Source organism: Hibiscus syriacus, unplaced genomic scaffold (genome assembly GCF_006381635.1).
Source record: "Hibiscus syriacus cultivar Baekdansim isolate YM2019G1 unplaced genomic scaffold, ASM638163v2 tig00005459_pilon, whole genome shotgun sequence".
Lineage (NCBI taxonomy): Eukaryota > Viridiplantae > Streptophyta > Magnoliopsida > Malvales > Malvaceae > Hibiscus > Hibiscus syriacus.
The window spans coordinates 437,573-460,158 of NW_024062058.1; the positions used below are offsets into that span (position 1 = coordinate 437,573).

The following is a 22,586-nucleotide window of genomic DNA, read 5'->3' on the forward strand; positions in this document are numbered from 1 at the left end:
CTTAGGAAAAAAATACAAAAACATGTTAATGTATAATTCAAATTACATTATACGTGCATGCATGCATATGTACTCCACGTACTTCAACGTGTAAAACAAAATACCGAGAAAGTAAAAGAATAAAGTTCAAAGAGACTTGATGTATAAGCTAAATTAAAAAAAAAGTTGGGGTGGGGGTAAAGTCGAAAAAATAATTGCAAAGTGGGGAAAGAAAACCCCCAAAATGCTGGTTCGACCAAACAAGCAAGAGATATATTCCCGAGCTCACCTTCCACTCAATCCCTTCTGCAAATAAGTCTTAAAGGTTAATCTTATCCTCGTAATACTATCAAAGCAATAATATTATCACTTCCTTTTAATTATATCAATTTAATTTTTGAAAATGATGATTATATTAATGTTATCATTTGATCGATGAAAATCATCATTGACAGTTATGATGTTGACATGTCAATTCAACGCAATAACGTAATAATTCATGGTACTAACATGATAGTTGTGTGAATGATGATGTGATCAGAGAGCTTAGTCGATTCTTTTGATCGAGTTCGAGGGTATAATTGATTTGTATAAAAAGTTTGAAGTTTATTTAATATTTAGTCAAAATTAAGAATTTATTAAAATTTAGAAAATATAGAAAGTTATTAAAATATTAAAAAAAATACAAAAAATAAGTGTCATAAGGGTTTATCATATCTCAGCCAACATGTTAACGTGCAGCTCTGACGGTTGGCAATTTTTTAACAGAAAATAACGAGTTTGGAACATATGAATAGTCGATTGATCATTTTATAACTTTTAATATTCTAGAAACCGAACAAAGTAAATCCTAATACTCAAGGGACCATTTGTGTACTTTACTTAGAAATAAATAAAGGATTGTACCTCAACTATTCTATACTTAAGGATCTAAGCTAAAATTGATTTATTCTTTTATCTTCAAATGCTTTTTAAATATCACATCCAAGTGTACATCTCATCAAGGCTTTGCCCTGGTTAATATGAATTGACTGGGGTCGCACACCTGATTTTGGTTTGTGAGTCTCCCAACGAGGATTTTCTGCATACACAATGACTCAAACCTGAGACTTTGTTTAAGCGATTTCAAACTATTTACCACTTGAACCAATCCCGTTATTTTATACACCATGTACTTTAACGTGTTCAAGAAAATGCAAACAAAGTATAAGAGAATAAAGTTCCAAGAAACTTGTATTATAAACAAAGTGAAAAAGGAGCCAAAGTAAAAAAAAAAACTAAATGCCAAATGAAAAAAAAATGACGGATGGACCAAACAAGCAAGAAATATACTCTTGAGCTTGCATTCCCCTCAATCCCTTCAAGGAATGAATCGACTGCTCTCCGAATAAGGGTTACTTGTTCCTTTAAACATATGGATGAAAAAGGAAAAAAAAGTTAAATGAAAGAAAAAGATTGTGCCTTAACTACTCTTTACTTAAGAATCTTATGAATTGTAATTGATAATACTCATGTGAACTATACTAATAAATGATGATAAGTATGATATCCATATATTGATAGTATTTCGAAATATGATATTCCCTAAATTTGATTAAATACTTTTATGTTGATACTTGCATTAGATGCATATATTTATGAACCGCATTAAGTATAGTAGAGTAGAAAAGTGTCATTGAGCTTGAAAGCTCAACGCTCGGATGTATCTGTTTCTAAGTTAGTAGATCAAATCAGTTCGTGTCAGAGTATTATCGCAAAGGGATTTCCAACACTTCTATTCTGAGTACAATATTCAATTCATTTATGTGGACATATATATTAGGGATGGATCGAGGAGGATGGCTGAGGACAAGCGTCCTCTAAAAATTTAAAATTATCATGTATTTAGATTGTTTTATATTTTTTATTTATGATATGTTTTTGTCCTTGAAATTTTATAAGTTTGTCCCTTGTTAAAATTTTAGAAATTCCCCTAACATAAAATCTTGTGTCTGTCCATGTATGCATTCATAAGACCTTATTTGCTCCAGTTTTGTATAAATATTTTACAATCTTATACATCTATTTATTTCTGGTCTGAAATTTTAAGTATGTACACGTCGATGAGAAAATTTTATGACATCTTAAAATAGTAGGATTAGTCGATAGAGTATTACTGAGTCGGCGATTGGTGAAGGAAAGAGTGCAATTGCTCGAAAGCTGTTCCAGTAACTATACTCCCCAAGAACACATTCACCAACACAATAATAGTACTTTGCTGATGTTCGCGCTCGAGAGTCGATAAAGCTATATGACCCTCAATCTTTGACATGATCGTCAGTACCGTAGGCAATATATACAAGAAAATTTTAAGAGCCAGACCAGGAAGGAAACCTTGCAAGAAAGATTTGATGAATTTCCTGCATATTGTTTTTGAGTAACAATACGTTAGGGTACTAAAACGATACAAAAGGTTTCACAATCCTAGTATCTATAACAGGCCTAAGGAAAGGAGCAACTCTTTCGAGACCCTCTAAAGTTGCGAGAGATTGCACGAAAGCTTGCACGAAAGCGATTGGTATCATGTAGAAAAACACCAATGCGAATACCGATAACGATATTATTAGTTTCCGAATGGTCAGCGAGACGAATGGTATGGCCAGATTTCGCCAATAAACATCGCGGGTTCCGGTGCCCAGTTCGTTAACCACAGGGTTGGATTTCTGATTTGTTGTGTCTGCACACAAACAGCAGCCCCCCAACGCGATTTGAACGATACGAAAGCAACTGGCAGGATGGATTTCGTGTCCTCAACAACTTTCTGGCGCTCGACTGCCATCTGAGACAGTTGAAGACAATGCAATAGGCAGAACATTCGATGAATATTTGCTGAATATTTGCAATGTAAACCTATTGAAGCATTGGAGTAAAACAGCAGCAGCTCACCTTTTTGTCAAATTCTTTTATCTGTTGTTTTTAGAAATCAATGGAATCAACTCTTTCACCCCATAAACCGAGGAACCCTGTCTGAAAGTGAAAAGCATTCAAGGAATCAATATAAAGCTTATGATACTAACACGAACACGCATACTACCTTTTTAGTCGGTCTCTTCTCGGGATGCCTTTCCAACTTCATCTGGTTATAGTCTAGCCAATGTTGGAGCCTATCTCTTTTCCTCATCAGTTTAGCGAATTTCTTTGCATCGTAGACTGGCTGAAAATAAAAACAATGCAGGAATTATAAACCATTCTAAAGCCCCACCAGGAAAGGACAAGGGCATGCTAGATGTTCATTATGCATTTACTTCTATCATTTTAGTTCAAAACATATACACTTCTTATGCAAAATAAGTGCATTACCTGGTGACAAAGATAAATATCAGTATATGGGAACATTGGTGAAGAAGGCGAGTCCAATGGCTTGGACAGTAGAAATAGCATTAAGAATGATGAGAATGCAAAGAAAGAGCCCGCCTTGCCTGTGGGCGAGGAACCTGCATAGGAGGGTGAAAAGGAACAATAAGCAAAGGGCTTCGGGTCTTTCTATAATTTTACGTTAATTTTGTTCTTGTATCGTAATTTTTTGGAAATAATATTTGGCAAGTTAAGTCCCCAAATTAAAGATTAATAAACATATTAGGGCTCCTTTACAAATTACTAGTTCACAATCACTGAATAAATATTTCGTTTAACGAAAAATGAATTGAAAAAAAATAATACAATTAGAAAATTTATAATACTAAATAAATAAATTAAAAAACGAATTGCAAATAAATCTGATTCAACTCTAGAAAATAAATAATGAACACAATTATAAATAAAAATAATACTAAAAGATTTAAACTATAAAATAAATCCCTGAAATAAACAATAAAATGTCTCTAAATATTTACTCTCTACATTTAAAAACAAAACCAAACAAAAAAACATATTTGACAAAATTTATATAAAAAACTTTTTTTTATTAAAAAGGGTAAATTACATTGTTCCTCACTCTACTTTACTCTCTCTTTCATTTTGCTCATCTAACTTTCAATTTTTTCTGATTTGCTCGTTGAATTTTACAGATTGAATCATTTTGCTCACTTTATCGTTAATTTTTAGCGGTGTTATGCTGTGGTACAAGAATCAAAACGAAACCATTTTGAAAAACTCAAATATACTATAAAATGACGTTTTTGTGAGTGAAATATGAGACAGAGTAAAGTTTAATGACTCATGGTGTAATTTACCCTTTTTCCTTCTCTTCTCCATTTTCTCTCCATTGGCCACCACGTCATTTTCATTCCGACCACCGTAGATAGTGGTCTTTCGGTTCCAAAATGGGATGGGTATCTTCGTCTCGACCCTCTGAGTCCAGATCTAGTGTTTGTTTCACGAGAAAATGTCCCAAAACCGTGAATTTGGATTAAAACGCTTCAGTTTCCTCACTTTCAATCTCAAATTCATGAACTTCGGAGTAACTTTCGACAAAATGGAGGTTGGATTCGAACTCTCGACGTCGAGGCGAAGTGACCCATACCATTTTGGGACCAAACTACCACCATCTACGATGGTCAACGGTGGTCGGCGGTGGCATCTGGTCACCTTCTATTTTAATTTTATTTTTTTATTTTTTATATTAAATATTAATAAAAATGTCACATTAGAGAGAAAACAGAGGAATGAGCAAAATGATTCAATTTGTAAAATTCAGTGAACAAATTAGAAAAATTGAAAGTTTAGTGAACAAAATAAGAGAAAGAGTAAAGTAAATCAAATAACAGTGTAATTTAACCCAAAAAATAATTTCCACGAGCATCCCTAATATTTGGTGTTCACTTTTTTTTTAATAAAAGGGAAAAGTACTTGAATAACTTTAAACCGCCAATCGCGTTAGAGCAGTTATATCCTCGTGCAAAAGAGGAGCAGTTGCAGTAGGGGATGACTAAATCGATTCATCCCATATGTCCAGGAGAGCTTTGCCATGGAGTCTACAACTTTATTTCCTTCACGGAGCACATACGACTCCCAAATCTACCAGCATCTTCTAGTAAAGAATCCAACTAAATGAGGAATCATATAAGATACGCCTTCCATCGCCTCGCCCTGTTGAAGGAGATTGAAAGCTTCTTTACAATCCGTTTCGACCACGATGCAACGTAAACCAATCTCCCAGGCCAACTGCAAACTTTTGTAGATACCCTATAGCTTAGAGTCCAATATCGACCAACGACCCAACCACTTTGTAAAACTCAGGATCCAATCGCCATTTGAATTTCGAGTGACACCACCACAAGCCAACAGTCCTATAGAAAGGTTGCGAGTTCCATCAGCATTGATCTTCGCCCATCCCATCGACGATAACTTCCAGAAAATAGTCTGTTGTAGCAATTTTCATGTAATTTATTTTAAGTAAAATAATATTCAGATAATTTATTTTAAGATATTTTTTTTAGAAAATCAATTATAATATATCAATCAGACCTTAAGTCTAATTTAACTCTAGAAATATATAATAAAGACAATTAAAAATAAAAATAATACTAAAAGATACAAAATCTAAAATAAATAAATAAATCTAAGTATTTTCTTTCTACATTAAAAAAACATATTTGACACAATTTATATAAAAAATGCTCTTTATAAAAAATATATTTTCCACGGGCATTCCAAATATTTTATGTTCACTTTTGAGTTTTGAATTTTTATATAGGTATTCATCCAAACTCTAACAGTGACTTTTGAACCAAAGTATTCGATTTACAAATTTTATAATAATATTTTAACAATTATAGATTATAAAATTAGTGTATTAAAAAATTAATATTTCCGACTAATTTTCTTGAGATTATTTTACAGACATTTTAATAAATAAAGGGTGTAAACTGAATACTTTTGGTAAAAAGCCCTCTAATAATATCCAGGTCACGCTAATCCAAGTACCCAAACATACACTTCAGTAAACCCTAAATCACAACCTAAACCCCCAAATTGCATTCTCGTTGCAGGGGTCAAGTTTAAACGATGCAGAGATTGTGCACCAAGTTCCGCTGTTTGGCTCTCCAATCCACCCAAAATCTTCCCCCTCTTTCCGTTTCTCGTCGCCTTCTCCGTTACTCCACTTCTCCAATCCATTATAGTTCAACCAAATGGAGCGTTAAACCCTTCCTCAATAGCAATGTCGCATCACCTCTTCTCGCAGTCAATTCCTTTCCTTGTTCCCCATTGCTTCTCTCTGTAAGATTTTGATTCATTAGCATTTCATTTGGGGTGAAAATTTTATCCTTGGATTAAAGAATGATTCTAAACTATGTGACTCTTTTTTTCTGTAGTTGGTCCAAGTCCGACATGTTTCGTCAAGGGAGCGAGCAAAGAGGAGGAAACCCATGACTCCACGTACTTCCAAACTCAAGAAGATTAAGATGAAACCTTATTCGTAAGTTTATCGGTAATTTATTTTTCTTTTTCTTTTTTTGGTGAAAACTTTTTTATAGATTTATTTGATTAATGGTTTACTTTGAATTTGATTAGGTCCTATAAATCCAGATTTAGGACAATGAATGATGGCAATATTCGTCGCTGGAGGGAAGGCAAAAATCATAATGCGCATTTGAAGGTAATGCCATTTTTGTATTGTTACAGTTCATCCCGTTTAATGTTATTTTTTTCTTTGAGCTGGAAAACTGCTTCATTTCATGAGTCAATAGTTCCCTGTGCTCTGTTAGTGCTTACCAAAATTATTATTGTAATTTGTAAGATAAGCAATCAGCAAGAACAAGTTGGCCATGAATAGTTGCTAAGTACTGTATTATAAAGAAATAGGACAATTTTAGATGCTTCATTTTATGTGTGTTGTTCCATGAGACTACCTCTTTCTGGACCTTGTTGGTTTTCTGTAAAATCTTCAAGATTGGACAGAAGTTTCTTGGAATTATCTATTTTAGATATGGACCTTTGGAATAATACAGGATTACTGTCCTTAAAATCTTTATCTAATCCACAGCTTATGAAATGGTTGAAACCAAGGGAAATCTAGGGAAAAGAGGATAATCGATACCTTAGAGATGGTTGTCACCAATACGCAAAGTATTGGAGATCATGAGATCTCGACTCAATTTTCCTCATTCAAGTTCAACCAGTATAATACAATCATCTATCTACCTTTGGTTCTTTTCTTAGCATAAGGATGATCTTAACACTTCTAACTCATCTTGTATTGTAGTAACGGTCTGTTGTTTAATGCAGTCGAAAAAATCAATACGGAGACTGAGACAACCCGCTTTAGTACCTGCCGCATATGCAAAGGTGATGAAGAAGCTCAATTTTAGTGCTTAAATTTCTAGAATCTTTCGTCAACAGCCATGAAAGAGGAAGGTGCCTGCTTCTGCTTTCTCCTTTGTGCCACATTAAAATTTTATGGCACAAACATGTAGTAGCCGGAGGATTGAGAAACAATTAATAAGGGTTATGCGGTTCCTTTTTATTATTTCTTTTCATTAAAGGCGTTGGATGCTTGGTTGATTTCTTTTGGCACTACAAATGACTGTTAATTATTTGAGAAATTGTGAGGGTTTTGGTTTTCTCTATAACTTATCCATGAGCATTGCTTATAACTCCGAAATTGCTTATTGATGGTAAACTATAGTATTATGTTTAAGTTTTGTGCACTTTTTTTTACTGAATTCAAAAAACATAATATTTGAGAACATTCGTTTTTATTTTATTAATATGTGGTCATATTTGTTTTTATTTAATTAAGATGTGGTTACTTATCTTATTAACTTTAAAATGTTTAGTCAGTGAAGTTTTAATAATCGTTAGTGTAGAAAATTAATAAAAATAATAATATCTATATTAAATAAAAACAAAAATTGATCAAATATTATATTTTTGAGTTTCGTGAGAAAAAATGTACAAAATTAAAACAAAAGTTATCAATCATGTAATTTCAAAGAGTATTGTCAATTGTGGGAGTAAAAATGTGTTTTTAAATATATGTTTGAAAGTATAGTTAATCACAAAATATGAACAATAAATTAAAATATTTTGATAATTTCGTACTTAAAAATATAATTTTATCTTCTTTGTTCACTCAAGTATCTTTAGATCATGAATTTTAGATCCACTAGGAGAACTCTTCTTTCTTCCTCAAGAAGGTTCATTTTCTCCGTTTCTCTAGATAGGATTAAGATTAATTTAAAAAATAATTTTAAAACTCAAAAATATTATATTTTTAATTAAAAATCACCTTTCATTCTTTAAAAAAAAGTCATTGTTCCTCTGTGGTGCTAAAACACATTTGGTTGCGAAAGCACTCTCTAATAACGAAGAACTAGATTTTTTTTCAATTAGAATGTAATGATAAAAATTAGTAACTGCCTTTTATTATCAATATATCTAAAATAACTATTTTAATTTTTCTCATAATTTTTATATTAAAATTAAATATTTAAATTAACAAATCATATCGTTCTATACTTTTTCCCGTTTTTGATATGTGAAATTACAATTATTTTTAAATTAATACATTATTTGACATGATATTTTAATTATTAAAAATAATATATTAAAATGTCTCAATTTGAAAAATATTTATAAATTAATGTATCCAAATGAAAAGAAAAAGTTAACAATCATGTTGGTATAAGATTACCAAATTCATAGGCGAATTGATATTTCGAGCTTTAGGAAAAGGACAAAAAGGTTGATTTTCTGTTTTCAAATGTAATAAAATATTTTTAGTTGGAATTATTGAGTTAAAATTTCGAAATTAAATTTCCCGCTCGTGAAGTCAGTACAAACTAAAAAAATCATGCAAGATTTCTGTATTGTACTCATACGTTCCTATAAAATTATTAAATTCAATATTTAATTGTAATCTCTTTATTATATTTAAATTCAAATTTAATTTTTATTTTAGTATAATTATTTAGTTAAATTAATTAACACTATTAATTATTCTAATTAGAGTATCACATACTTTTTTTATCAGAAAAAACATGTACTTAACTTGTATATGACACTTTTTAATGTTGTAAGGGTATTATTTTAAAATTTTAATTCAATATTTTTTCTGATATAATTATAATATTAAATGAAATAATTATTTGATGTACTAGTATTAAAATAAAAATATCAACTCTTAGAAGTAGGGGTGTACAATCAGTTAATTCGGTTAACCGACCAAACCGAACTACCTATAAATTATTAACCGAAAGTTTTTTACCTTTAATTGTTAACTAAACTGAATTTTTTCAACAAAAAAAAGTTAAAATCGAAGTTTATACAGTCTAAAATTTGGTTGAAATTTTGATTAATTCGATCGATTAACTGAAATAATCAAAATTTTAGATAATATATATTATATATTAAATATTTTTGATTAATTTGGTTAAAAATGAAATTTAGACACTCTAATATATAAATAATATATTAAATATTTAATATTTTCAATCAATTCAGTTAATTTGGTTAACTGATCGGTTTCAAATCAAATTAATATATAACCAAAGTTTAAAAAATCATCAATTGTTAACTGATCAAACATATAAAATTAACCAATCCATTAATAAACACCCCTACTTAGAAGTAGTCATGCATTTTCTCGTTTATTTTTTTTATTTTCTTAATCTTTTATAAAGACACATGATAAAATCTCAATTTTAATTGTGATATTTTTTATTTTATCATCAATATATTAAATAATTACTGAAACAAAAGATTTAATTTAATTAAAAATATTATATTAAACAAATGAATTAAATTAGATTAAATTAAAACATTTTATATGGCTCATATTTTGTAACGTATCTTTTTGATAATAGAAGAAAAAAATAAAATAAAATTTTGAATAATGTTATCAATACCATTTAATATCGCATGAACCAACTTACTTCAGTGGTTGAATGAATCGTTGTTGTCCCATAGGTCACGACTTCGAGCACCAATAATTGTAGCAGGGTGAGTGGGCATTCATTGTCAAATAGTTGAGAGTATTTAGAACAAATACTATTTTATAATCACCTTAGCATAATACAAAAAATGCCATCTAATATCAATAGAATTATCAACTCATCATTTATGATATTTTTTTCATAAATATCATCTAATACTATTAATTTTACCCTTTAATTTTTTCTCATACAACGATTAAAAGGGTGTAAAACTGTAAATTTTCATATTTTTATATGCAATATACATATATCATAATAAGTTGAGTAATTGCTAAAAAAATTTGAGTTATTCTAATTTTATTTTATAACTCAACTCAAATTTAAATTTTTTTGAATAAAATTTATAAAATTATAAACTGAGTCAAGTTAAGTCAAAAATTTTAACATCCAATCGAATAAAAAGTTTACTTTTTTCTATACAGTCTAATTTAACTCATCTAGGACAACAACTTAATTTAAGACTAAAGAACAACAGAAAATGAATACAATAAAAAATGTTACAAAATATAATATTTATGGATGAGCGTAACTTAAAATATTATTAATTTTTTAACATTAAAAATTCACGTACCATTGATAATTGACATTTATTGTGATCAAATTAAGCTCTCAAAAAATAATAATTCTTTCGTCACCCAAATCGTTCTGTTAGTGGTTATTTTTTTATTTATGTCAATAAAATAAAGACAAATAAGAAATACTCATACAACGAACCTTTTTTTTTGAACTAGTGGAGATCGAGTAGGGTGAGGTAGTGAAGTCAGATTCCGTGCTTACCGATGCAGCGGGCTTCCACAGTTCCACTGACGCTCCACCTCTGCTCCGTCCACATTTGAGATTTTTTATTTTCTGTTTGGTTTCAAATCTTCTTTTATCTTTGGAATCATCGAAATTGCTTCTGCTTTTGTTTCTGCATGTATGGAGAAGCCAACAGGAAATTCCGAGGATGAACCCAAATCTCGGTCTCTTGATTTGGTCACAACAAGCGGAGACGATAATGTAGAGCAGCCAGCGCCTCTAGATATTTGTCTCCCGGAAGGAATTGCCGCCGCTTCCTCAGCCGGTAACAGGCTTCTGCCCAGAAGATCCGCTAGGCTCTTTCACCTCTCACCGGGTCGGAATTTGTTTTCGGGGAAATCCGAGATAGAAATGGCGCTCCAGAGCTTCCATAGAAGGTCGCCGCGAATTTCAGCGTTGTTCGTGCGGGAGACCGCGAACGTGGGGACCAATGTGAGAAACAAAACAAAAATTAAGGAAAATACAACTGTGGATTTTAAGAGTAATGGAAGGTCACCCAGATTTCTTCCCATTTCAGCTGCGTCTGAAAATGAAAAAGCTCTCTCTCCCGCGAAGGTAGACCAATGCCCTTTTTTTCTTTCACTTTTATTTAAAAATACTAATTTTCCATTCAGATTTTTTAGTTAACAATTTCTTTAATTTTTTTTCTTCATTACGAATTTTTGAAATGAGAAAATTATTTATAAATTGATTGATATTTTCTATTTTTGGTTCAAAGAGGTTTTCTAAATTTATGGAGAAATAAAAAGTTTAAATATAAATATATTTATATATTATTATTATTCTATTATTATTATTATTATTATAGAAAATGTTCATACATATAATATCATACAATATTTTCAAAGCATATTATTTTTCTTTTTCACTCAAGTCTGTAGTGTTTAGTACAATTAATATCACTTAGATCTGTAAAAAGAAAATTGAAGTTCTTAAATTTGTACCATTAAATCAACGAGAAAACTAATTATTCCCTAATTTGTTAGTAGTTTAGCCTAAAATAATATTTGCTCAATTCCGTTGACCACTTCCCGAGTAAAACTGAGTTTTCAAAAAAACTGTTAAAACATTGGCTGTCAATAAGCTTGGGGTCTGTCAGCGGTGTTGTCTTTTGGGATTATGCCTTGCTTGGTTGAGTTTGGTAAACAGGCGCTAGACATTTTGGCATGGTAAGTTCCGAAGCTACTATTTTTCTTTTGAGAAGACGGACTCAACTTTCAATTGTAACTGAGGTTTTGGTTGCAGTTGTTTTTGGGTCACCGGAATTGTTAAATATATGGCTTTAATGGCTTCATAGTTCTTTTAAGATGGCTTTGATTATCCGCTACTATTTTTTTTAAAAGTTTTACAAGTGAAAGATGAAGGCCTTTTTAGTGGTATGTAACATATCTGTTTCATTTCTGTGGATTCGTGTTCTTGGGCTATGCAGAGTCAAAGTCCCAAAAGTCGAAGCTTCAAGTTAAAGTGAGTAGCAATTGCTTTTTTCTTTCACTATTGCATTTTCATGACATTGCCGGCATAGTTAATCTTGCTCTACTTTGTGTGTTCCTAACATTTTGATTTTTCCTGGCGTCATTGTTAATACAATTTTGCATGCTATTTCTTTTTTCTGGGGCAGTGGAAAGGAAGAGGCTAAAATTGTGAATGTTGAAAGAATCAAGGGAATGAGTTTGAGAAGATCTCCAAGATTGACTTCAGCCCCACCTGAAACCAAGGGACACTCTTCAAAAACTATCTTTAAATCCTCTGAAAATGGTTATTACTCTGAAGCAAGATCTTCTCGAGCTGTTCTTTCAAAGCAAAATGACTCAAACTTTTCTGCTAAAAAGCAAACGAGAAAGTCATCTAGATTTATCGCGGAGACTGAATATCGCGGTGATAATAAGTCTTTGAGAAAATTTCAAGATCTTAACCCAAGACTTCCCATTGAAACACAATTACGAAGAACTCTGAAAATTAGTCAGGCTACTAAAAATGGTTGCCGTGATGACTCTATTAGAAGATTGGATATGGATGAAATGGGCTTTTCTGGTGAGAAACTCTTGGAAGTTTCTCTTGGTTTCGTGTGGGTTGCAAAAAATGATGGGAATGATGTATCTTTTGGAGAACATAGAAAGGAAATGTCTAATGAAAAGCAGATGAAGGCGCCCTCCTCATGTTCTAAATTATTGGCTGGAGGTGATAGTGCTGAAGTGAACTCGTCTTCCAATAGATTATCCAATTCATACGATGAACAGCCTTCCAAGAAATTTAAGATCTCATCAGCAGAATCAGACGTGGGAACCTTAGATGAAAAATTATCAGAGAACAACGTCTTGTTTCTTTCAGGAAAGAAGAAGAGTAAACCTAAGCCTGATCCCATATTTATAGGCAATCCAATCCCTGATGATGAAGCTCAAGAAAGGTGGCGGTGGCGTTATGAAATGAAGGTGATTGATATGAACTAAATTGGCAACTGTTATTTCTTTGATTGAGCTGCTTGAAGCAGTGACCATAAGTTTTTACTTTATTTTCCTATCTGTGTTCTTTTCTGTCCATTCTTTTTCCTTTTGCTTCTGATGTTGCTCAACACCCCCTTATCCCTTTATTTTCCTTGAATTTTTACTGGCTCGCTTTATAACATCTTTCAGTATTCAACATTGATACAATGGTAAGTAACTATACATCTAGCTTTTACTCATATGGAGTCTGGACATTATTGTGTGTAGTTTAATGCTATATTGTACATATTTCATAAGCAGTTAGTTTTACAGAGAATGGTTTGTAGGATGAGCTGGAAATAATAGTAAATCGAAACCACATTGCATTTTAGTTATTCCAATGCTGATTGTCAATATCTTGAAATTTGCAGAATAAAAAATCCAATAGCAAAAGCATTTCATTGGGGTAAGTAGTCTTTTATGATCTCCCTCTTTTTGGTGGCTTTTGATATCCCGATTTAGGATTGACCTCAAATTTTCTATTAACCTTTTCTTTTTCATAGTTCTTTCTTGTTTCTAATCATTGTTCCTATTGCGATAGTGATGAGGATGGTGAAGACAGGATAATTTGGAACGTAGAATGCCATTACACTCAAGCTGAAATTGATGGATGTACCATAAATCTTGGGGATTGTGTTTATATTAAGGTAAATGCGATGAACCCATGGTGTGCTTTACAATCTGTGTATATACCTTTAGCTTCTCCTATTTTATGTTAAACAAATCAAGTTTATGTTGTTTCTCTTCTAATCTTTTTTGCTGGTCTGCCTATGGCACTTCTAAATATCAATAATCCTACAATTGAAACAAGCACATTCTCATGGGATAAGGAAGTTTTTCAGGGTGAAGAAGCAAAACACCACATTGGCAGGATATTAGAATTTTTTAAAACAACAGATGGAGAAAATTATTTTAGAGTTCAGTGGTTTTATAGAGCTGAAGATACAGTAAGTACAGGCATTTAGATTTATTTTAGGTTACGCATTATTTGTTATCCTGACCTTTGATGCTTCTGTTTTGTTTTTGATGCAAAGGTTATGAAACAAGAGACTGCTTTTCATGACGAAAGACGTCTATTTTATTCGACTGTAATGAATGATAATCCCATAGATTGCATTATTTCAAAAGTTAGTGTTACACAAATATCACCTAAGGTATGCTTCTTGTATTCTTAAGTCACTTTTGTCTTTTTCTCTTTTACTATTACAACTGTTTATGAATAGCTTTTAGAAATTTTCTTTAACAATTTTCTACTTCATTTTATCATTCTCACAGCTACGTTGTTGGGAATTTTGGATGTATTTATTTATTGTTCTTCTATAACTTGTTGCAGTTAGGTTTAAAATCTAATTATCTTCCCCAATCTGATTTCTATTTTGACATGGAATATTGTGTGGATTATTCAACATTCCGCACCTTGCCAACTGGTAAGCTTCTTGTTGTGTTTGTAATGGAGTTTGACTGCTGTATTAGCTCTATATTTGTTCCCTGAGAGAGGCAAGGGATGGTGACCCTGGAAACATAACCTGGCAAGTGAAACGGGTGATAAACGATTATCACAGTGCTAATATATCTGCCTTTATATATACTCAGATAATACTTTCAAGAGCTTCAGTTCCTCAAGCTGTGACACGGAGGTTTTCCCCACAACTCCTGCCTTTTCAGCAAATATTCCTAGTTTTGGAACTTACAAGGCAGAACTCACATTACTAGATCTTTACTCTGGCTGTGGTGGAATGTCAACTGGTTTATGCCTCGGTGCAAAATCATCTTTCGTTGATCTAGTGACGGTACTTTCATCCAATCAATGATAAACTGTTATTTCATGATTCACTCAACAATAAATTAGCACATTGTGTATCTTACATTCTGTATTGTAGAAATGGTCAATTGACAGTGATAATTCGGCGTGCAAAAGCTTGAAATTAAATCATCCAAGGACACATGTGTGTTTCGCTACCCTATATTTTACAACTTCCATTTGGCATACCCCAAAAATTTTTGAGAGAGAGATAATACTATTTTTTTCATTTTTTTTTTCATTTATATAGGCCAGGAATGAAGCTGCCGATGATTTTCTTCAACTATTGAAGGAATGGGAAAAGCTTTGCAAACGATATGTAGTTCACAATGTAGAAAAAACATATCCTTCAAGATCCAGAACCTCTGAAGCAGTTGCAGATAATGACAGACCTGAAAAAGTTGCCGATTCTTCTGATGAACTCGAAGTTTCTGGTCTTGTTGATATTTGTTATGGTGATCCCTGCAACACAGGCAAACGTGGTCTAAAGTTTAAGGTGGTCTATTTCATCTATACGATGTGATGGTAGTTCCTTTCATGCCTTTAGTGAGTTTTTGTTTGTAATCTAATTGATTTTTTGTGTGTCAATCTATTCTACTGTTATTCATAGTCGTGTTTTATTTTTGTTCCATGTCATAGTTTGGTGAAGATGGCTTTTGATCATAGCTATTTTGTTAGGTCCGCTGGAAGGGTTATGGTGAAAGAGATGATACCTGGGAACCAATTGAAGGCTTAAGGTAAAATAATTGCCGTCATTATTCCTTTATTGAATTAGGTTATTATTTTACTTACTCATTCAATTCTCTCAGCAATTGTCAAGAATGTATTCAGGAATTTGTGATAAAAGGATCCAGGTCCAAAATCTTACCCCGTCGTGTAAGTTTTCTTTAATCAAATCTGATGGAGGATGTTTAATCTGAGGTTTCTCGTGATTGTTTTATGAATGGCTCCTCTTTAACGAGTTAATGTAATCAGGGGGATGTTGATGTTATTTGTGGTGGTCCTCCATGCCAAGGGATAAGCGGCTATAATCGCTATAGAAATGTTGATTCTCCACTGGATGATGAAAGAAATCGTCAAATAGTGGTCTTCATGGACATTGTGGAATACCTAAAACCTAAGTTCGTTTTAATGGAAAACGTGGTTGATATTCTGAAATTTGACAAGGCTTCTCTTGGAAGATATGCTTTAAGTCGGTTGGTACATATGAAATATCAAGCACGGCTTGGAATAATTGCAGCTGGTTGTTATGGTCTTCCTCAATTTCGGTTGCGTGCTTTTTTGTGGGGTGCACATCCTAGTGAGGTTAGTTTTCTAATTTGTTTGCATAAAATCTCGAAATACAGCACTCCTCGACTGTCACTGATTGTGGTGAAGGGCTATCACCATGTAAATTTAATGATTTTGGTCTTGCTGGGAGCCTAACTGCACGTGGTTTAATCTTTCCATTTTTTTGGGTGTGGGGGGTTGTAATTTGGTTTCTGTAGATGCTTCCACCGTTTCCACTACCTACTCATGATGTTATTGTCAGATATTGGCCTCCTGCTGAGTTTGAGGTTGGTATTTTCTTTTTCTCCTCTCCTTAGAATGCTCTTCTCTCCTTAGAATGCTTTAACCGGTGGTGCTCCATCCTGATAATTCTGTTTATCTTACTTGTGCAGCGCAATACAGTTGCTTATTCTGAAGGCCAACCCCGTCAACTAGAAGATGCTCTTCTTCTCCGTGATGCTATTTCTGATCTCCCACCTGTAGTTATCTATATTTGTTTTACTGATTCGTCCTCCTCTGAGATTCAGCCGTACCCTGCTTCTTTTAATTAGTTAACTGCTTTGCAGGTTGCAAATGATGAAGCTCGCGAAGAAATGAAATATGAAAAGCCTCCTGAAACTGACTTTCAAAGATATATACGATCAAGTAAATATGGTAATTTTTTTGTGGTGGATCCATAGCTTCTCCGAATTTTATTCGGTTAGTTACCTATTCTATTGATGGTGCCCACCCCGAAATTTTATTTTTGCCCACCCCATTCAAAAAATTTATGTTGTTAACATATGTGTGCCCACCCGCAAAAATATTTATGAATCCACAACTGATCACAGAAGAGAGGGAGCATAGCAGAGGCCCTTTGTTTTTCCCTCTAATTTTGTCTTCCATTTACATTTTTCCTTTTTCCCTGCCTTTGCAGCGATGACTGGTTCTGCATTGGATATTGCCACAAGAATAAAGGACTGTCTGTATGACCATCGGCCTACTAAGTTATTTGAGGATGATTATACTAGAGTTTGTCTGATTCCAAAGAGAAAGGTTATATAATTCCAATGGACATTGCCGCCATTTTACCCTTCTGATATTTTTTCTAATTTAGAAGTGTTTATGTAGGGGGCAAATTTTCGAGACCTCCCAGGTTTAATTGTTGGAGCAGACAATGTGGTTCAGAGGGATCCAACACAGGAAAAGCAGCTTTTACCATCCGGAAAACCATTGGTGAGTTTCTTCATTTCCCACGAGAGCAACATTACATCTTCTTCTTATGTCAGTGCATGCTTGTTTGAGTTTGTGTCTGAATCGCTGTACACTTGAGTGAAGCTGAAAACTGCTGCATACTGATTGCATCGCAACATTGAGACATTTTTGTTTTTCGTCTTTCATTTTCCTTTGCATACTTATTGAAACAGCTACTTTTTCTAGGCTATATCTCTTTAATCGGAATGCACTGAAATGAATCTAGTGCAGAAAGGGAATGAAATGACAATGCATTTTCTCTACACTGAAATGTCTAGGTGGCAAAATTTATTGCTGATGTTAGTTCTCTTTCAATTTTAGGTACCGGAATACGCCTTTACCTATGAGCAAGGAAAATCTAAAAGGTTAGATTTTTTTTTCAGCAGCCTTTCTGATTTCAACCACCTCCTCATCCTCAATAATAAAAAGAGGTAAAAATAAAGGAACTAATGTTATCAATATATGAGCAGACCATTTGCAAGATTATGGTGGGACGAGACTGTGACAACACTTGTAACTTATCCTCACTGTCACAGCCAGGTTTGATTTTGCACTAGTTTGTTTTTTTTTTTTGGGTAAAATTACACATTTACTAGCCATTTGGATTTGCTTGTGAGTTTTTGGACTTGTATAGGCAATATTACATCCGGAGCAAGACCGGGTTCTCACAATCCGGGAATATGCAAGATTACAAGGTTTTCCTGATTATTATAAATTCTGCGGGACAATTAAAGAGAGGTATGATACTTTTTTTTTCTAAATATTATTTGTAGGTGCTGAAATCTGAATAGATTAGCTGTAATGATCTCCTTTTAAGATTGGATAAATTACGTATTTAGTCACACAACTATCACTTTGGTTCCTTTTTGGTCACTCAACTATTTATGTTTTCAAAATCATCACTAACATTATGTTCTGATTTCATTTTGGTCACTCAACGTTATAAAATTAACAAGATATTTTTTTCAAAGATGATATGGCATTCCCTTATGGTGACACATGAGCATCACTGTTAATTTTTAAGGGTGAGTGACCAAAATGAAATCAAAACGTAACGTTAGTGATGGTTTTGGAAAAAAAATTGTTGGGTGATCAAAACAGAACTAAAGTGATAGCTGAGTGACAATGCATAGTTTACCCTTTAAGATTATACGGCTTTTATATCAGCTGCATGTTCCTAAGCCTTATTAAACAGAGAAAAAGATGTGCAGTGTATTTTCCTTGACCTAGCATCCTAATTTTGCATGTTAGTGCAACTATTCTCAGGGATTTGTGCTTCTTTTCTCTGTCTTTAGATTTACAGCAAATCACATAGCTTTGATATCTTTCTGCATATTGTAAAATGCAGTCGCTCGTTGTGTGAGAATATGACACACATAAAAGCAATGAAATTACCTACATTTTGATTAAGCAAGTTGAGGGAATGTAACTTTATTTCTCTTTGTTTCTGAATTTTATAGGTACTGTCAAATTGGGAATGCAGTTGCCGTTCCGGTTGCTCGAGCATTGGGATATACAATGGGGATGGCGTTTCAGAAACTGAGCGGAAATGAACCGTTGATGATCCTCCCTCCTAAGTTTTCCCTTTCCACAAATATGCAGTTAGCAAGATCACTGTCCCAGAATAGCGATGACTGCGTCGAGTTGAACTAAATTAAATTCTTAAAATTTATGTGCATGTATCTCACTCATCACATAAAATCATGCCAGATTGGGAGACCAAACCCCCTTCCATTCGTTATTTGTATCTCTGACATAAAATTATTGTCAAATTGGGAAACTCCCTGGCAGTAGTTATTTGTATTTCTGACATAAGATTTTCTTGCAGGCTCGTTTGCTTGCTTCTCAATCGTATTGAAGTGGGTTCATTAAACGGAGATTAGAGGGTATTTAAACATGTAATTTGGTTGCTTAAATACTTTTCTTCTCAAATCGAATATTTATCCAATTTTAATCAAATAATTCTCAAATAATTCACGATATGTCTTGTTTTATTTACTGTCTAGTTATCCAAATTTCAAAACAAAAACTGATATATACCTTAATTAAATTTCAGGGACAATTATGGATCCCTAATTCAAACACCAAATACGACGACGCAAATTTGGAGTGAGGCGACGGTGCAATTGAGTGCTTCCTTACGGACCGGATTTAAGAGATCCGCACAAGTGTAGCAGAGGGGGCGCACGGAACGAGAAAATGCCACGATTGGGTAGGCTGCAAAAAGGGTAAACTTCATCTTTAGCACACGAACTATTATTTTTATTCCATTTTTATCATCCAACTATTTATTTTTTTTCAAAATCATTCCCAGTGTTTAACTATGTTTCATTTTGGTCACTCACCATTAAAAAAACAGAACTATTGACGTGATATTTTTAATTTTTTTTCAATGATGACATGTGAACAGCATCATTAATTTTTAATGGTGTGTGAGCAAAATAAAACCACAACTAAACATTAGGTATAGTTTTGAAACAAAAAAAAGTTTGGTGACCAAAATGTAATATGAGTGATAGATAATATACTAAACTTGTAGTTTACCCAAAAATAAAGGTCTGACTTCAACGTTTACTTTCCCTGGGTAGGAATCTGACAATATGTTTTATCAGTTTAAGAAGAAGAAAAAAGGAAAATGGTTTGGCCCCTGGTGAAGCGTTTAATTACAAGCAAGTAATCTTTATTGGATCTGTGGTAAAAATATTGTTATTCCTGATAATTCGGGTTCAAGCACCATAAATTGTAGGATTATGAGCATTTAAGTCAAGATATTGAAAGATCAAGAGTTATCTTTGAACAGATACTGATATTGCTTTAATGCCCCGAATTAATAAAAAAACATATAGACACATAGACAAATTAATTATAGGGTAAAATACATAAATGGTATCGACTATAAGTTATTGCTTTGTGGAGTCCCAAAACTATTAAAAATTATAAAATGATTTATCAAATTTTATCATATCTCAGTTAATATTTTAACATCAAACTTAGACGACCATGATTTTTTTAATAAAAAATGACAAATTTAGAACATATGAATAGTCGAGTGATCATTTTGTAACTTTTAATAGTCGAGAGACTCGACAAAATAATATCCTATAATCAGAGGATTATTTTATAATTTGTAATTATTGAGGGCTCAACAAAGTAATACCCTATTGTCAAGGACCATTTGTGTACTTTACCATTTGTGTACACAAATTGATTTTATTCAAGATGGGAATGATAAATTTTTAAGGTAGACACGTATATATTAATAGAACAACATTTGAGTTTTAAAGGAAGAAATCGAATTCTAAAAAATTTGAGGGTGGAGACCAAGGTACATCCGTCACTGTGGTTCATGTCACACAACGACAGAATTTAACGTCTCGTATAACCGAGACATTTAAAAGCGTAACATTTGAAATGTTAGACACCTAGATTATCTGAAAAAAGTTTAGACACCTAATAAGAAAAACGATATAGTTCAGACATTTTTTTTTTGTATTTAGCCTTACTAAAGTTATTTAAAGGCTTAATATCAAAATAATTGCCTAAACTATAATTAAAATTATTGTTTGTGCTTAATCTTTTTTCTGTTAAAAATATGTGTTCAATATTTCCTCTGTTACACTTTTAGATAACTATCATTAAAAAAACGTTAAATGACACGTGTTACATTCAGATTTTTTTAATAAAATATTTTATTTAAAAAATATAAACATAATACGTGTCACTTAGTATTTTTTTTAACAATAAACACCTTAAAATGTAACGAAAAAACACTAGACATATATTTTTAAAGAAAAATTTTATAAATACTAAAAATCAATTATAAGTATAATATAAACACTTATTTTTATATTAAGTATTGTTTGAAATTTGAGTGAGAATTAGTTTTGGTTTTTGTGGTTCAAATAAATTGTATTTATGGTTTTTGTGGTTCAAATAAATTGTACTTTGGTCTGATTCGATTAGATTAATTATTAGACTATTATATTATTATTAAATACATAAATAAAAATATTCACTATTAATAATTCAATAATATTATTTTAAAGAAATTAATAAATAATATAACTTTTATTAATAAATGATTATATATTATTAAAATAAGAATATAATAGTATCATATATTATTATAACATAATTGAGTATATTATTGTAATAATAATATTATTATATTATATTATTAAAAGTATTAATAAATATATTTTAAATATGTTAATAATTAATAGTTTTTATTAAAATGATACTAAAATATCATATTAATATTAAATTTATAAAATAATATTATTTTGAGTATTTATGTTTTGAAGTGAAAAGTTTATAAAATGACTTACGAAAAATTAAACCGTAAGTCATTTTCCAGAAAATGTTTTACATTGACAAATCTATTTTCCTCCAACCAAACAATGAAAAGTGAGGAAAACGTTTTACGTGAAACAAACAGACCCTAAATTTCAAGTATAACAACACAAATCAAATGATTTTAACGGTGAATTAATTACTGTTATTTTTTAAGATTTTAGATTTGAACATTAAAAATATTAAAGATGTGAGATTTCAATGTCAAATAGTTAAGAGCGTTTAATGTCCAATGATTAAGAGTTATCTTTAAATAAATATTATTTTTTTACTTATCCTAAATTAATTAAAAAAATATTATTAGTGATATTATGATGGTCATGTTGAATTTTTAATCCGTCCAAACTTGACCTGAAAAATAAAAAAAAATTATACTCAATTCAATTTAATAAAACTTTATTAGTTTTTCTAGGTAATAGTAAAAGCCTGTTAGCTTGTCATGGGCTCATAAACAGAAAATCATGCTTTGATCATTTTTGTGGATCCAGTGTTAGATGTAGTTCATTCAAAGGCCAAGTTGGCCGATTTACGAGTTTTTTTTTATTTAACCCAATAAGATAAGTAAAAATTTATTTTGGGATATATGATATTTTTTACGATATTTTAATACCGTAAAAAAATCATATATTTTAAAATAAGCTTATACTTTACTATTTTCCTAAATATTTTACCTGTTTTCTCTATTGAGAGAAAAACAATCATTCAAAGCATATTGAGATACACTTTTCCCTTTATTCCTTTTTGCTGTATGTTAAAGTT

General features: G+C 31.8%; 2 protein-coding genes and 1 long non-coding RNA gene across 3 annotated transcripts; 2 read left to right on the forward strand and 1 right to left on the reverse strand.

Annotated features, from left to right (window-relative positions):
- Positions 1 to 2,535: 2,535 nt before the first annotated feature.
- Positions 2,536 to 3,341, reverse strand: LOC120199514. Its single transcript, XR_005523462.1, has 4 exons — positions 3,319 to 3,341; positions 3,053 to 3,172; positions 2,905 to 2,985; positions 2,536 to 2,797 (listed from the first exon to the last, which is right to left on the reverse strand). It is a non-coding gene; the product is annotated as an uncharacterized LOC120199514 (long non-coding RNA).
- Positions 3,342 to 5,872: 2,531 nt separating this feature from the next.
- LOC120199511 lies at positions 5,873 to 7,504 on the forward strand. Its single transcript, XM_039200567.1, has 4 exons — positions 5,873 to 6,177; positions 6,273 to 6,376; positions 6,472 to 6,556; positions 7,186 to 7,504. Exons 1-4 carry the CDS (start codon positions 5,965 to 5,967, stop codon positions 7,273 to 7,275), a joined length of 492 nt encoding a protein of 163 aa, XP_039056498.1. The 5' UTR covers positions 5,873 to 5,964; the 3' UTR covers positions 7,276 to 7,504.
- A 3,240-nt stretch (positions 7,505 to 10,744) lies between these two features.
- Positions 10,745 to 19,279, forward strand: LOC120199516 (DNA (cytosine-5)-methyltransferase CMT2-like). Its single transcript, XM_039200569.1, has 24 exons — positions 10,745 to 11,246; positions 12,121 to 12,155; positions 12,310 to 13,120; positions 13,543 to 13,577; positions 13,713 to 13,818; positions 14,014 to 14,118; positions 14,206 to 14,325; positions 14,505 to 14,598; positions 14,765 to 14,961; positions 15,052 to 15,117; positions 15,223 to 15,468; positions 15,651 to 15,709; positions 15,782 to 15,848; positions 15,948 to 16,277; positions 16,460 to 16,528; positions 16,634 to 16,720; positions 16,808 to 16,895; positions 17,158 to 17,276; positions 17,352 to 17,456; positions 17,796 to 17,839; positions 17,945 to 18,014; positions 18,109 to 18,212; positions 18,935 to 19,157; positions 19,223 to 19,279. The coding sequence occupies exons 1-23, from the start codon at positions 10,812 to 10,814 to the stop codon at positions 19,125 to 19,127; spliced, it is 3,585 nt and encodes a 1,194-aa protein (XP_039056500.1). The 5' UTR covers positions 10,745 to 10,811; the 3' UTR covers positions 19,128 to 19,157; positions 19,223 to 19,279.
- The last annotated feature ends 3,307 nt before the right edge of the window (positions 19,280 to 22,586 follow it).